This window comes from Fistularia commersonii, chromosome 10 (genome assembly GCF_037954325.1).
Source record: "Fistularia commersonii isolate RoL2024-O1a breed Wild chromosome 10, RoL_Fcom_v1.0, whole genome shotgun sequence".
Lineage (NCBI taxonomy): Eukaryota > Metazoa > Chordata > Actinopteri > Syngnathiformes > Fistulariidae > Fistularia > Fistularia commersonii.
Window position 1 is genome coordinate 19793022 of NC_141293.1, and position 16781 is coordinate 19809802.

The 16781-nt window shown below is 44.6% G+C and overlaps 1 protein-coding gene across 4 annotated transcripts; it reads left to right on the forward strand.

Annotated features, from left to right (window-relative positions):
• The first annotated feature begins 834 nt into the window (after window positions 1-834).
• pecam1a (platelet and endothelial cell adhesion molecule 1a) lies at window positions 835-16423 on the forward strand. 4 transcript variants are annotated; one of them, XM_086154240.1, is made up of 15 exons: window positions 835-849; window positions 952-1117; window positions 1205-1228; window positions 2200-2493; window positions 4660-4956; window positions 6781-7041; window positions 7765-8049; window positions 9322-9621; window positions 9696-9977; window positions 10997-11129; window positions 11218-11285; window positions 13571-13660; window positions 14242-14295; window positions 15072-15094; window positions 16094-16423. In XM_086154240.1, exons 2-15 carry the CDS (start codon window positions 1063-1065, stop codon window positions 16217-16219), a joined length of 2292 nt encoding a protein of 763 aa, XP_086010366.1. In that variant the 5' UTR covers window positions 835-849; window positions 952-1062; the 3' UTR covers window positions 16220-16423. The 4 variants fall into 4 exon arrangements, with proteins under 4 accessions (XP_086010366.1, XP_086010363.1, XP_086010364.1 ...); XM_086154237.1 differs by lacking the exon at window positions 835-849 and adding an exon at window positions 12562-12615 and having other exon boundaries at window positions 926-1117; window positions 16091-16423; XM_086154238.1 differs by lacking the exon at window positions 835-849 and adding an exon at window positions 12562-12615.
• The last annotated feature ends 358 nt before the right edge of the window (window positions 16424-16781 follow it).

Genomic DNA, 16781 nt, shown 5'->3' on the forward strand with positions numbered 1-16781 from the left:
CCCTTTAAACAAACCAACTCCTTGTTAAAGAGATATTTATGCCGTTCTGCAAGGCGAGCTGGACATGATGGCGTTCTCTGATATTTGCGCTGACGCCGTGGGAAAAGCCCAACGGAGGGTTTGCTCATCAAGTCCCGGAAACGTCCCGAGGCTCGTTCAAGGGGAAGCTTTTTCGCGTCGGATCCGATATTTATTATGAGAATCCCTCACTTGTCAAAGCTTAACTCCGATGCTTTCTGCGTATCAATGGATCAACCAAAGTACCGATAGCTCGAGTTATAGACGTAATTATCATCTACATGACAGGGACCTGAATCACACAAACGTCTTTGCAGGTCTTCTATCAGCAATCGTCGCTCTCCGGCTAAAGCCCTGCAGTTTCTGAAATCTTAGTTTTCGCTCTGTAAATGTTTCCGTGGCGGCTTCGTCTCGACGCACTAATAAGGATGCGAAGACGAGGATGGAGCGTGTTTGACAAACCCGTCTCCTCCGGCGAACAGATATTCCACATCAGACAGGAGAAGCGTTCAGGTTTGGGACGGCGGGCGAAGCAAAGAGGCCTCCGGGATCCCGATGGTTTAGTTAAAGTTATCCTGGTTATCTTGTTTGTATTTTCAATTTTGCCATTCAATTCTTATTTCCTTAGCGTGGGTCTGCGAGCTCGTGTGTGTGTGGAGCATCGGGACGTCGGGAAAATGTTCAGTTAAAACATGGGATAAGTATAAATCTGATGCCGTGTGAGTTTGTGGAACGCCGTTCCTAAAGAAATAGCAGCAAGAAGTTTGCCGGGTCAGAAGGGGTCTCCTGAGTTCCTCCCCTCTTCATGCTATGATTGAAACAAGGAAAATGGTACGTTCCAATAGGAAAAAGGAAGCGGCAGTCAACTCCCGGTCAGTCCGGCAGCAGAATGTGTGTGTGCGTGCGATAAGACGAGGAACACCCTTTCTTAAGGTCCGCCCTTCCACGGGACGCCCAGAAGAATAATCCCACGCAGTCCAGCGTCCGCCGTTCCTCCCGCCTGCTGCCTTCGAGCCTCCCGGCGGAGCGACGCCGTCGCCAAGGATGGACTCTCGACCCCCGAGTCTGCTGCTCTTCCTCGCCGGCCTCCTCCGCCTCTGTAAGACCTCCTCCTCCTCCGACCCCCCGTCCACCGTCCTCCACATTTCTTATTCCTGTATGTGTTTCTCTTTTCTCCGAATTTCAGGGCATTGTGGCCGAGGACAGCCATGTAAGTACGCTGTCGTTATATTCCGGAACCGTACGTCGTGTCTTCCTACGTCGACACGCTTGATTTTCTCCGCAATGAAAAGCTCTTAGTCGTCGTTTGTGAAGCCGGTTTATACACTGCTCGAAAAAATAAAGGTAACACTTAAAAAACACATCCTAGATCTAAATGAATGAAATATTCTTATGAAATACTTTGCTCTTTACACAGTTGAATGTGCTGACAACAAAATCACACCAAAATGATCCATGGAAATCAATTGTATCAACCCATGGAGGTCTGGATGAGGAATCACACTCAAAATTAAAGTGTAAAAACAAACTCCAGGCTGATCCAACTTTGATGTAATGTCCTTAAAAAAAGTCCAAATGAATCTAGTGTGATTGACTTGGAGTTACATTGTGTTGTTCAAGTGTTCCCTTTATTTTTTTGAGCAGTATAGTTTTAATGTTGCCGTTCACATTTCTTTCTCCTTTCGGACGGAGTAAAACTTTGCGGCCGTAAGCGCAAATCATGAAAATGTCGAGTGAAAACATTTCAAAAGTTTCTCGACGCCCTAACGGAGAAAACAAAGCAAAGGTTAGCTTTCGCTCTCATTCAGGTTCTTCTGATCTCAAACGTCTCCGAGGCATTTAGAAAGCAAACCCAACCAAATCTCCGCTGGATGCAAATAAAGAGACACTCCGTCTCGTCCAGAGATCGCAGGATCTCCGAATGAGGCCACGAAGGCAGGAAGCGTCGGCTCAGGCTCTTTACCTTCCGGGCAGCTCGGCGGTGACGCCGGGAAAACAGATGTCGTGATAAATCGGGTCTCTCTCGGGGGGAAGCGGCGGTCCGAGCGCTGTTTGTTCCTTCCTGTGGCGGCTCTCGCTCACCAGGCCCGGAACACCTCGCCTTTGTCCCGCCGCTTCGGCCGCCGACCTCCGCCGTATTTACCTCCGTCTGACTGGTGCGTTTGTGCCGCCCGGCTCCAGTGTTTCTCATAGACAAAGTCAGCCTGACGACGGACTCCGGCGGCAGCGTCAAGAGCGGCACGCCGGTGACCCTGACCTGCAAGGTGGTGGTCAACCACGACAACTCCTTCAACCTGACGCACACGTTCCAAATCCTCAAGGACGGCCTTCCCGTCCGCTCCGTGGCCACCACCGACGACACGGTGGCGTACCGGCTCGACCCGGCCAGAGCCGCCGACTCGGGAAACTACGAGTGCAGGGTCGGAGTCAGAGACAAGAGCAGCCTCAGCGCCGGCCAAAAACTCAACGTCAAAGGTAACGTGACAAACGTATCGTCTAAAGCAGGGGTGTCAAACTCATTTCTCACGTCGGGCCACATACGGCCCGGCTAGATGTCAAGTGGGCCGGACCATTAAAATAATAGCATATTCAACAATAAATAAACAAAATATCATGTCTTTTCTCTGTTTTGGTGTAAAGAAGTTCAAGGACATTAGAAAATCTTGGAATTTATTGGCCAATCCTTTTACAAAACATTTCATGAAACACCTCATATTTCCTTAGATAAAAGTGAAATTTACTTCTATCATTCACATGTTTGCATTGCAATCATGTGATCATGAGATCCCTCTGATCGTACAAAGGCACAAAACTTTAACAAGTAATTGGTATTGAAATATATAGTAATGCACTTAAAGATTAAATGAGACTTACAAAGAAAGGGATTTTTAAACCATTTCCACATGTGCATATATAATCTGAATTGAATCCCTGCCTTCACCCTCCAAACTAAAAAGGGTGCTATTAAATGTGTAAGGAAGAAAGTATTCACCTGTCCTGTAAATGTGTAAACTTCATCCATGAAACATGCAAACACATCCAATACATACTGAAAATGTATGGAGTTGCATGAACAGTAGAATTCCATCATACTAGTTTGTAGTGAAGCTGGTGACTAACTTTAGATTGCACATTTTCGCTAGCAATTAACTAGCTGGCTTTTACCGCTGCTGCACTGATTTCTCAGCTCTGGGTGAAAGTGGACGCTGTTTCCTCAGACCTGCCAGCGATTGGTTGATCTTATCTCTTCTCAGTTTCTTTACAAGCTGTCATAGTTTTCGCTCTGATGAGTCTCGTAGCGGCGCCGTAAATTATATTCCTAAAATACCGAAACTTGTTGCAAGCACGCTGAGCACAAAGGTTGACGTAGTCAATTTTTCTTTGAAAATTCAAACTTTTTAACTACTTTTCTCTGTTTTGGTAACGACATTTTGGCTAATGAGGGCGTAGCGGGGAGGTAGAGAACGGAGTAGAAACAACGTCATAACAAGCAGCAGGTGGTGCATTGATACCGTCTGCTGATTGGTCCGTCTCAGTGATGCGGATTGTCGTCTACTCTGACCAAAATAGTGCGCCCCCTAGCGGAAAATTCTCGAATTGCACTTAATTAAAAAAAAAAAAATCCTTGTCTTTTATGCATTTTTTCACTTTCAAATTATCCTGTGGGCCTGGTCGAATCCCCTTGCGGGCCGTATGTTTGACACCCCTGCTCGAAAGGTTTCATCAGCGCTCCACATGGGACTCTCCAACTGATAGCAGCACTTTGGAACAACTGAACACGGTCACGTATCGAAGATAAACACACACACACACACACACACATCCTATCCATGATACAGATACACACACGCACTGACAAATTCACATACATATGTATGTATGTACGTGTGTTTAGAAATCAAGCGTGGCTCTAAGCGTAACGTCACATTGTGATTATTTTGCAGGTATTTTTGCCCCCAGATGACCAAAGTAACAATATCACAACAATAGCACTTTCAACTTGCAAAATACATATTTTATTGCCTGTTTATATATTGTATAGTTATTTTATTGCTTATCTGTATATTTCATATATATTGTCTATTTTATACAGTTTTATATTTGTATTGTCCAGGACTACAGATGGAAATTAGCTATGAGCTACAATCTGGTACAAACATCTCTGCCTCTGTGCTTCATGTGTTTGTACTCTGTCCTGATAAACTTCTAAACAACAAACAAACAATTATCAACACATGCAAATAAAATAAAGCTTGTCTTTCAGGGATATTTCAGGCGTGAATTATACGGTAAAACCGCGGCCTGCATTTTGCTCGCCTGGTTTTTATTTTCACACTATGTAAATGCAGCGTGACAACAATTTATAACAAGAACAGATTTCGATTTAGACAATAATCAAATTTGGGAATGAACTGATCCAACCATGTGTTCACAGATTGGATTAATTCCTATTTCATTTCTTAATATCAATCAGCGAATGTGTTTGTAAATCTATCTTAGTAATGGAAGATTACGGAAGAAGGATTGAAACGGAAATGATTTTTCTTTTTATTTGAAACTATTTCATAAAGCGATGAATCTCATGAAGGCCGTATTTTCTTTAACCGTGTTGTGATTGTGATGATGCGTTTGCCTCCTCAGGCCTGCAGACTCCAACCCTCACGCTCAGCAAAAACAACGTCTACAAGAGCGAGCAGTTTAGCGCCACCTGCGGCGCCCCGGACGAGAAAGGACCCCTGGTCTTTTACTTTTACCAAAAGCTGCCGTTCGGCTCGGTCGCGACTCTCAAGCACAGTAAAGTGGAGGGGAACTCCTGGGAAACCAAGCTGGAGCTGCAGCGGAGCGGAAGCGCTCTGCTTTACTGCAACTACAACGTCACGCTGGTGTCCGAGAGCAGATGCTCCGACAACAGCGACGCGGTGGCGGTGCTGGTCAGAGGTGATCCCGCCAGCTCGCGCTCCGCCGCCCCTTCTTAAGGTTCCCGTCACATTAACCCACTTAACAAATTCTAACGGCTCAAATCCATTCGTTCGTTCATTGAAACCCTCCGTGGAGCTTCTCGGTCGTCCGGCTCCCGGTTAATTCTGACCCAAATCTTCTCGACGTGAATTTCTGCACTTGTTCTTCACTTCTGCTGACCTGTGGGCAGTTTGTTTACAGACCTGCGGGTCTGGATCCTGGCAGAGACCAGGTCTAAGGGACCTCCAATCCAGGTCAAACCACAAGAGTCGCTCTTTTGTCCCAACGAACGACACCCACATTAGCATAACGACCCCTTCGAGCCGGTTTCTGCACATCGACTCCCGTTCCCAATAACTGTGTGTCTGTCCTGTGTCTTCTGTCTTTCACTTGTAAAGCGTCTTTGAGTACCATGAAAAGCACTATACAAATCTTATGTATTATTATTATTATTGTTATTAAGTCAAGCCACCATAAGCTGGACCCGACCAGAACCCTGGCACTCACATTGGGAAACTCTGGGTCTCTGGGACTGAAGAAGCCTCTGGGATGAGGAGGAAACGTCCTCAGGTGAAGACGTTCAAGTCCAGTTTCCACCACGAGAAGATTTTGCTCAGAATTCATATATAAGGATATTTCTTGCAAAGATTTTAATCCCGTCCTGTTCGTGTTCTCGCTCTCTTTCCACATTTCAGGTGTCTTAACCTTAATTTGAAGCCTAAACCTCCAAATATTTGGTGGCTGTCACGAACTAACCATAACTGATCAATACACTGATCGATACCCCAGCTGTCATTGGGCTTTGGCGGCTTCGCCCACGATCATTGGCCAGTCGACCACTGGGCCTTCACGTGTCTCTTCTTAACCCACTACTACCACTAACTTACGACCGCATGTTTCTGGATGTTGGAGGAGACTGGAGGAACTCATGTAGACGCTTGGAGAACATGGAGAACATGGAGAACATGGAGAACATGGAAACTCCACATCTCCGTCACAATCCAACCAGCAGCCTTTTTGCTGCGAGGAAACTCTGTGGCCGCCAAAGCTTCTCTGTCTTTTCTGACATTTCTCAGCCTTTCCTGCTCACTTTAAGAGGTTGTCGCATGTTTTTAGATGATTTCTTGCTTTGGTTATCTGAGTTCTTCTTTACTTTTAAGTGTTTTTTATTTTTCACCTTCATACTTTGTCATTTCTAGGAGACTGAAGTCATTTGACTGGAATTTCTAGCAGATTTTTTATCTTTAAATATATATCTTTTTCTAATATTTCACAAAAAATGACTTATTCATAAGCCACTTGTTTTCGATAGATTTTCATTGACCCATTTTTTAAGACTTTTTTCTTTCATACTATTAAATAGACATTTTTTTTTCATGCCATTTATTAACATTTCTCACTCACTTTTATTTAAGACAAATCGTCCTTAATTTAAGATGATTGTTGTACTTACATTTTGGATTTTTTTTTTTTTTTAAACAGAATTTTTCCTTACTTTTAGATATAATAACTTTTGAGAATTGATTTAATGTGAATGTTTTACATTATTTATTTTATATATTGTTTTTAAATTTGTTTTGAAATTTGTTCAGGCGGTTGAGGCGCCACCCCACGTGTGTGTGCATGCATGCATGCATGCGTGCGTGTGTGTGTGTGTGTGTGTGTGTGTGTGTGTGGTAATGTCCCCCCTTCCCTGAGACACACAGAACAATAATTCCACGCCCTCCACCGTCCAGCACATATAGTGATGATGTGATTGTCTTCCTGTGGAAATGGTGGACCAACAGGCGTGTCGTCCTGCAGATCTCCACATCAACCTGAGCATGACGGTGCTGCCTTCCACCCACGTGTACGAGGGCGACCTCATCGAGGTGTCGTGTCAAGTGAAGAGTCCGGTGAGGGACATCGACGTTTTCCTGACCAGGGAGCGCATCATCCTGCACCAAGCGCCACACAGCCTCAACTTTCGCTTCCGGGTAAAAGAAGGCGACCCCCCGGATCTGGTGTGCAAAGCGTACTGGGAGACCATGAAGCAGGAAACCAACCAAACCATCTCAATCAAAAGCAAGTGCCGTATTTATTTGTTCATTTATTTCTTTTTATCACAAGCGAATGTTCAAAATGAGGGACGTCATAACTTGGGAAATATGATAATAGTAAGAATACATTTTATCGAAGGCACGTTACTCAAGACACAAAATACAGGTCTGAAAGGAATAAGAGAAATAAAACAATAAAAGTGACTAAGAAACTAGAAAAGGATAATAATGGGAAGACAAAAGGGATATAACGGACGCTCGTTCCTGCAATGTTCCGACCGATTTATCGCTCGGTTTTCTGTTGGTGCTTTTGCAAGATTTACTCATTCGCTGTGACTTTAAGACCTTTTTTAAGCAAAACATGAGCGTTATTCTCTAATTACTTCTTGTAGTTTGTAAATTAATACTCGGCCTGCTTGGGATCAAACTAATTCCTAATTCCAGCCGATTAGATTTTAATTTCACTTTGGGATCTGAGTGGGGATGAAATACATTAAAGTTAGAGCAAACTTTTCCACCTCATATTTCCTGAGGATTATGAAGTCATTGTTCAGCGTTCAGGTGATTTCTGCACATTGTTCGGCTAATAATTGATTATTTTTCTTTTCTTCAACACAGAGATTTTAGCATTCTGTACCGCCGCTTTCCAAATATTCTGCGACTCATGCCTGAAGGCGACTCTCGCTCCCCCAGAGGCCGATCTCCATCCCAATGAGTCGTTTAAAATCGGCGTTTTTCCGTCCGACAGGTCTGTTCTCCCACCCGAGGCTGACGCTGCAGCCCAGAGACGTGGTGGAAGGCGACATCTTCACGCTGACCTGCTCCGTCACCGTCTACATGCCCGACAAGGTCAACAATGGCAGCATGAAGTTCTCCATCTACAAAGAAAACAAGAAAGTGTCCAGTTCTCAGAGATACAGCGTCATGGCTCGAGCCTCGACCGACGGAAACTACACCTGCAAAGTCGAGGTTCCTTCGGACACAAACTTTTCTTTTGTGAAAGAAAGCAAGATTAGTGTGGTGAAAGCCAAAGGTAACTCATGTCACCCTGTTATTTATATTTGAAGGTGTTTTTATGCATTTATTGCTGCCAACATCAAGCTTTTTTTCAGCCATTTCTGTTCACCGAGAATGACACAAAGAGAAGTAGTGCTCTATGCACTTTTCTTACCATTATCACACATTTAAACAGTGACATTTGATTGTCTTGCAAAATGAAATGTTACTATCTAAAGTAAACTGAAGAAGAAGAAGTAAACAAATCAATCTAATTTATGGGGGAATATTTTGATACCTCGAAGTCTGGAGTGGCAGAGAAGTATGTTAGACTGGTGCAGGACATGTATGCTCGCTGTGAGACACTGGTACGGTGTGCTGTAGGGGTAACAGAGAAGTTCAAGGTGGAGGTGGGACTCCATCAGGGATCAGCTCTGAGACCCTTCTTGTTCGCAATGACGATGGATAGGCTGACAGATGAGGTTAGACAGGAATCCCCATGGACCATGATGTTTGCGGATGACATTGTGATCTGTAGTGAGAGCAGACAACAGGTAGAGGAACATCTAGAGAGGTGGAGGTATGCTCTGGAAAGGAGAGGAATTAAGTCACGGCAAGACAGAATATATGTGTGTGAATGAAAGGAACTCGGGCGGAACGATGAGGCTACAGGGAGTGGAGATCAAGACGTCGGAGGATTTCTGGTTCTTCAACAGTCCAGAGCGTAGGAGAGTGTGGAAAAGAGGCGAAGAGACGGTTCAAGCAGGTTGGAATGGGTGGAGAAAAGTGTCAGGGGTACGAAGAGAAAGAAGAATGGAAAGACAGGTGGGGCAGGCCGTGGGTAGATGGTTGGCAAAAGACAGGATGGACCAAAAGACAGCAGGCAGAGCTAGAGGTTGCAGAGATGAAGATGTTGAGGTTCTCTTTGGGAGTGACCAGGATGGAGAGGATCAGGAACGAGTCTATCAGAGGAACGGCACATGTTAGATGTTTTGGAGAGAAGGTCAGAGAAGCCAGACTGAGATGGTTGGGTCATGGACAGAGGAGGGATGGAGAATATATTGGTAGACAGATGCTGGAATTGGAGCCGCCAGGCAAGAGGTCTGGAGGAAGACCAAAGAGAAGATTTATGGACGTAGCGAGAGAAGATATGAAGGTAGTTGGTGTGAGAGAGGAGGATCCAGAGAATAGGGTTAGATGGAGAAGGTGGACTCGCTGTGGCGACACCTGAAGGGAAAAGCCCAAAGGAGAAGAAGAAGATTTTGATACCTTGATTATTTTTGAACGATGAATCCATGTGTGTTTGCAGAACCGGTTTCACCCCCCGCCATGAGTGTGGTCAGCGGGACGTTGGTTCTGGGCAGGTCCTTCCAGCTGCTGTGTCGCAGCGACCGCGGGACTCCACCCATCACCTACAGCCTGCAGGGCCCTCAGGGGCTCCACCAGGTGCAGGTGGTGAAGAACCTCGGGACCGAGGCCGTCTTCAACATCTCCGGCGACTTCACCATCTCGGATATAAAAACCCTGCGCTGCAAAGCCGAGAATAACGAAGTCAGGCCGGCGCCGGAGGCGGACGCCCTGCAGCTGCTGCGCTCCACCAGAATCATAGGTGAGGACACCTCAGCGGGTTCCGTGGAAGATTCAAACACGCCGGACGTGACTCACCTTCCGCTCTCGCCGCAGAGCCGGTGTCAAAACCGGTGCTGACGATCAAGCCGGACTCGGGGTCCGTCTCCGAGGGGGACACCGTCATCCTCCTCTGCTCCGTCCAAAGAGGATCTCCGTCGGTGACCTTCACCTGGTACCACCAGGACACGCAGACGCTTCTGTTCACCCAGAAAGGAGACAAACTAAGAGGTTCCTTCAGCATCAGCGAGGTGGAGGGGAAGCACCGGGGAGGGTATTACTGCCGCGCCTCCAACACCGCCCACGACACCAAGCAGAGCCACACCGTGCTGGTCAGAGGTGCGTTTGGGACGATTTGTCAAACAAAGGACGACGATGAGTTTTCTTACTCGCGTTCTTGTTTTATAGTTTCTATATAAACGTGAACGTCAACGTTCCCAGCTTTTTTTGTTCGTCTCTCGCAGAAGTCGAACCCTGACGGTTTTTACGGAGCAGTTTGCTGACTCAGCTGATCCTCTGCTTATTTAACTGTTCAAATTTGACCGTTTTCAAGTGATTCCCTGTAATTCTGCATGTCCTGCAGACAATAATAATGCATAACAATAATAATAATAATAATAATAATAATGCATCTACTTCCGGCGCTGTCTCGGGCGGCTCTTTTTCCTAAATTCTCTACTTCTATTTTTCTATTACTTCTTCTTGCTTTAGTCTTTGTAGTTACTGCTAACAATTAAGACAATTCATATTTCATTATATTTCTTATTCTTCCTACTATTATCTATTACTGTTATGTGTTTTACTTGAAACTCTGGCACAACAATTTCCTTCGGGATAAATAAAGTTGTTCTCCTCTCATCTCATCTCATGTAGTCGTGAGTTCAATGTGGGACAGATTTAGAACAATAAATACATTAATTCCTACGTAAATAAAATCAAACCGAACAACGTAGAATGAGCTGAAAATCAGCTCATTATTTGTGAAACGTTACCGTTGAAAAAAGAGGGATATTACATCAAATGACATGATTAAGGTTTAGAAGATATGATTGAAAACTGCTTGATAAAAACATGGTTTACAAAATAAGACCTTAAAACACTTTATAGCCTTGACTTTGACACTTTATAGTTTTACTTGTATTTCTAATTCTCCCTCCTGCCTACTATTATTTATTATTGTTATGTTTTACTTGAAACTCTGGCACAAAAATAAAGTTGTTCTTATTCTTAAGAATCAAATCATTTTATAAAGTTGTGGGAAATCACTTTAAAACGTGTCAGTTTATTTACAGTTTGCTGAGAAAGTGAACAGGACACGAGAACGAGATGGCAACAGTTTAATCTCATGTGTTCGTCAGTAACGATGGCCAGCTGGAAGAAAGCTCTGCTGGCGGTTCTCTGCAGCCTCCTGCTGCTGCTGCTGCTCATCTGCTGCATCTTCAGGCGGCGGATCGTCCGGCTGACCAGGAGGAGAAGACCAGAGCTGTGCACGTGAGTCGCCTGCTCCCATCTGACCTGCAGCAGCCACCGGGATGGAAACACACCGCTTGTTTTCTCCGTGTGTGTGTGTGTGTGTTAGGAAGGCAGCCAGCACCAAGGCAGAGCGGCTGAGCCTCACCCAGGCGGAGGCTAACCAGGCTGTTAACGGTAACCCAGTTCTCTCTCACACACACACACACACACACACACACACACACAATGATCTAAAAGACTTAACGGTGTTTCTGAAATCCCCTAAAAACACTGACTGGGTTCCCTGAAGGCTGCAAATGGTCAAAGGGGTGAATGAATGGTGGGCGTCTCTTTGCAGGGCGTCCAACGTCCTGCAAAGACGGCCAGATTGGATGAAGGTTTGAGGAGGTGTGAGAAGGTGTGAGAAGGTGTGAGGAGGTGTGAGGAGGTGTGAGGAGGTGTGAGGAGGTGTGAGAAGGTGTGAGGAGGTGTGAGGAGGTGTGAGGGCCGACCGTTGGGCCTGACATTCTTTGACATTAAATACAAATGACATACTTCTCATTGTTTTAACACAGAACACAAATCTAAAGTTTTTCTTTCCTATTTGAAAACCACAGAAAATGAGGAAAAAGTCTGTCTGGGAAGAAAAAAACACTTTCCGAAAGATATGAATTTCTAAATTCCGTGATATTATTGAGCCGAATGAATCCTTGTGTTTCTCTTTATCAAAAAGGAGAAGGCGGTGTTTTTCATTATTTCAGTTTTAGACTCGAATCACAAACTGGAAAAACGGACCGCCGGACAAAATTGGATTTTCTTCCTGGCTTTACGGAAGAGGCTGCGATTCTGAACACGGGACAGATCTTGGTGCGCGTGACCTCTTGATTGACAGCCGACCCGCCTCTCGTCTGATAACGGATGAATAGAAGATTGTCATTTCCAGCAACAACAATAAATAACAGTGGACGCGTCGGTCGGCATCAATTCTCCGTTTAATCAGACGTGTGAATTTGGGAAGATCATTCATTGAACTTCAGGACATGGATAAGTTAGAAAAGATGAAAACAAGTTGGAAAAACATGACAAAGAAAGAAGGAGTCCTTTCTCAGAGGGGTTTGCGTGGGTTTCCTACCTCGATCCAAAAATACGCAAGAGCTTTATTTGGAAACCCTAAATTGCCCAGATGTGTGAATGAGACGTCATATGTCACCAGATGTTGGTCCATGACCGCTGGAACAGCGTACCTGTGTGTGTGTGTGTGTGTGTGTGTGTGTTCACAAATGAGTGAGTTTGTGTTCTCTGTGTGTTTGCCGGTTTGTTTCCGGATCACAAAGCGAAGCTGCTGCAGACGGGAAGATTCAGTGCGACACACTTGGCAAATGCATTCGACACAAGTGTCAATGTTTTCAGAGACGGTCCCTCATGGTGTTAACGCCTCTGTGTGTGTGTGTGTGTGTGTGTGTGTGTTTAGTTACTCCTGGCATAATGGGGAAGAGTGTTTGGAGTGAACATATATCAGGCTCTGGTGAGTTGTTTTACCCTGCCTTTCTCTCAATGGCGTCACAAATGTCTTTTAAATAAGATATGAAATGTGTTTCAGGCATTTTAATGACCGTGCATAACACAAAATGACCTCATTGTAGTTTACATTTAAAGTTTCATTTTTTTTATATGTCTAAGATGTACCTGTGTGTGCATGTGCGTGTGTGTGTGTGTGTGTGTGTGTGTGTGTGTGTGTGTGTGTGTGTGTGTGTGAGACTGTTGGGGCCCCTGAGGGACCACCACTGCGGCAACACAGATTTGAGCCATCCTGTAAATACTGATAGCACTTCATGCAAAACATTAGAATAAATAAAGAATGAAAAGCTAAAAGCAAAATAACAATGAACTGATTCAAGGGTTCTCAGATAACTTTGCACATTATTTGTGTTGGACCTTCTCAGGTTCTGCTGCTGTATCTGGACAGCAGCTTCTCATTTGTCCCCTTGTTGTTTTGGCATCATGGACATTTTGCATCTTCATTTTTTTTTTGCAGTTTCCCTTTTTTTTTTTTTCTTTTTTTTTTACAATTTTGACCAATTCATTTTTGGTTTTAATCAAATTTCTATAATTTCTTTTTTAACAGTTATTTGAAGTGATGTTCTGCATAAATATATATATATATGTATGTATATATACGTATATATGCGTGTGTGTGTATATATATATATATATATATATATATATATATATTTAAGTTCCATGTGCTCCAAAAGCTGCGTGATTTTCTGAGGGTTATTTCCAGCAGCGGGGTGATCTGCCGGCCACGCTTGTCAAAGGGAATATTTACGGGGAGGTTTTCCGAAAACAACAGAACAAAAGAGGGATAAATTGTTGCGGGCTTGACGGTGACTTCTGCTGGCTTTGGTCTTATGTTAACATTGGAACGGCATGAATAAAAAAACGATTTATTCTAACACCAACCTGCCGTTGTGCTGCAGAGTCTGATGATCAGAACAGCGTTGCCTCACCGGAAAACCAGGAGCCTCGATACACCGAAGTCCCGAGCGGACACTCGGATCCAAACGGAGGTCAGATCCTGCTCTCCTGCAACACTTTATACCGTAAAGTTATCAATCAAGCCCTGTTAAGGCCTTTTAAGATCCCTATAAAACATGATCGTGAGTCACCCCATAAGATTAAATGCTTAATTGAAAAGTTGGATCGCACATAAATTCAATAACTTGTGGTTGAATAGTTATTGGATGGTAACAGATATTTTTTTACCCTTTAATAAACTGGTAAATGTGCCGTAGCACATTTTTGGCTATTGATAATAATAAAGGATTCTTTTAACTTTGGTTTTCATTATTTCTGTTTTTGAGCAAAATAAACAAAGGATGTTTTTTTAACACTAATGAGAAAAAATTGTAATAATCTTAACAAAACAGCAAAGCAGCAAAGACTTATGAAGTCAGACAAAATATATCAATCTGATTGTTCTATGAATGGTCGTAAGAAGCAAATTAAAATTGGATTCATTTTCTCTGATTTAATTTCTTTCCAAAAAAACGTATCGTACCGTTTGATAAACATCTCGGAAGGGTTTAACGGGAAATAGGATCTGTCGCTTTGTAACGGAATAAAATGTTTGTGTGTTTTTGTCCGTCAGTCCCAGAGAAGCAAACCGACGCCGTCTGCGGCCGAGACCCCGACCCCCGGCCAGGTACGACCCTCCGCACCCCGATTCTGAGGAACCGGGACGTCATCTGACATTTGGAGCAAAAAAAAAAAAAAAGCGCCAGGAAACAGGATCGAGCTCGAGTGCAAACATTGTGCATTGTTAGCGAAAGAATGTCCCATTAAAACATCAGCAGGTGTCCACTTCCTGCCTTCGTCAAAGGGCACTTCCTGTTCCTCCGGGGCCGAGCCGGTGGACCCGCACGTTTGTGCCCGCGGGGGGAAACTCTGGCATTGTTTAGTCCCATTAAGAAGGTCCCGGTGTTTTAATGTCAGATGGTGTGGACAAACATGCAGGAACACACACACACACACACACACACACACACACACACCAATGGTTTTTACCCATGGGCTTCCAACTGCTGACTTAGTTTAGATAACTTTCTAATTTGAAAAAAAAAAAAAAAAAAGCAATATGGAAGGGTCTCAACCTCCACTTTCAAACAAAAATATCTTATATAACTGTGATTTTATAACTTGTTTTTCACACAACTTCTAGTGTTTTTAATGCAAATATTTGCTACTTTGTGAGAAACTCACTCTGAGGTCATTTCCTGCTCATGTTTTGTATGAATTTTTAATGATTATCTGGAGATGTTTTCAGTAGCTGTGTGTGTGTGTGCGTGTGTGTGTGTGTGTGTGTGTGTGTGTGTGTGTGTGTGTGTGTGTGTGTGTGTGTGTGTGTGTGTGTCTGTGTGTGACCCCTCCCTCAATCCTCCCACTGCTTCCTAAGCTTTTCCTCTCGTTGTGTGTTTGCAGGTGTTCCTCAACAGGCTGACGCTGTAAGTGGAACACTTGAGACACACACACACACACACACACACACAGGCTGTTCTTTTACCCGTGCGGACAAAGGAAACTGCATTGTATTCGGTCATAACAAAAAGCAAATCACAGTTTACTGACTCAGGGATACTTAAACGTTTCATTTCCCAAATCATGTAAAAATGATTAAATCTTTCCAAACGGCTCCCAAATGATTAGTTTTGTGTGTCGGTCAAAATCCAAAGTCCTGCTCCGTGCTTCATACAATATTTGCATCCCAGAATGTTTTTCAGAGACACACAGAACACAACAAAACACAGCTATCGGGGTAAAACAGTCTGGATTCATTTTAATAAAATGCTCATTTATTCAATGAAATGAACCCACGAGGGAATCTTTGCACAGGTTTCCTGGATCTCCTGTATTTCTATTTCATCTTTCGGGTCATTTGCTCCTGGTGTCTGCTGATGTGTTTGCCAGTTATTGAATAAAACCCGGAGGCGAAGCTGCACCTCCAGGCACAAACACACAAAAACGCTTCACGTTCGTCTGAGGAAGACCGATCACGTGTTGTAACGCCGGTCGTCAGGCAGAACGTGTGTTTTACGGCAGTAGCTGTTGTTTGCCACGACACACACACTTGTTTACGCTCAATGCCAGGTAGAACCCGGGAATTCCTTGCATCCCACATTATTCCCAGAAATCCCCCAAAATCACAGCGAAAATAAGCGTTAACATAACATTAATGTTCGTAACTCGCATCCATGTAATGCAGGTCTTTAATTGAATATTCTTTAAGTGTTTTTCTTTGGTTCGATTAAAAAGTCAAAGCTTATTTGTGTAGTAATAATAATGTCCGACTCCGTTACTCCAAAGGTATTTTGTTTTGTATCATAGCAACTGTTCCTTCTGAGCGGATGATTGACAGGTGGCGGCCGGCCGAGAGTCATGTGACCGGCGGCGCCGTCACACGGCGTCACGGCGGGTCTGACCGCGGCCTCCCCTCCTCTCAGCAGGGCTCCGTGGAGTACGCCCAGCTCAATCACGACACGGATCACCATGGCGACGCCGGCGCCCCGGACGACGGCGCGGACGAGGCGGACGGCGGAGCCGACGTGGACGACCTCGACCCGGCCGAGTGACGGCGACGCCCGCAGATATTTATTGCTTTATTTATCCAACTGGAAAGCAAACCCCGCCCCTCCCGACCCCTCGACCTTTCGACCTCTCGACCTCTCGACCCCCGACGACCCGGAGCCGCCTCGGGCTTTTGCCGTTTTTCTAAAACGCTTTGCTTTTATGTCATGAATGTTCCCGTTTCAGATAAAAATCCATTACATTTGTGTCATTTTGTTGTGGTCGTTTGTCAAATCCACCCGTTTATCCTTCCCCTCGCCGGCAGCAGAACCCAGAGTGTTTAAATAGAGGAACGGATCGTTTGTGCTTCCTGTTCCAGCCAGTAGTGGGCAGACTTTAGGACACATTGTGGAAAAACTGGAGCGCCCCTGACTGCTGTGTTAATGTGAGAAGTGCGGTCGCTGGGCTCCGGAAGGATCCTTTTACATTATCTAACATTTAATTGAATCAGAAAACAAGATCCTGTTCAAGGACTCCTGCTTTCCATTTGCCGACGCTCAGCGGACGCAGGGTTCGTGACGTCGAACCGAAGAATTCCCAAAGGCTGATCACTTTTCATCGTCGCCG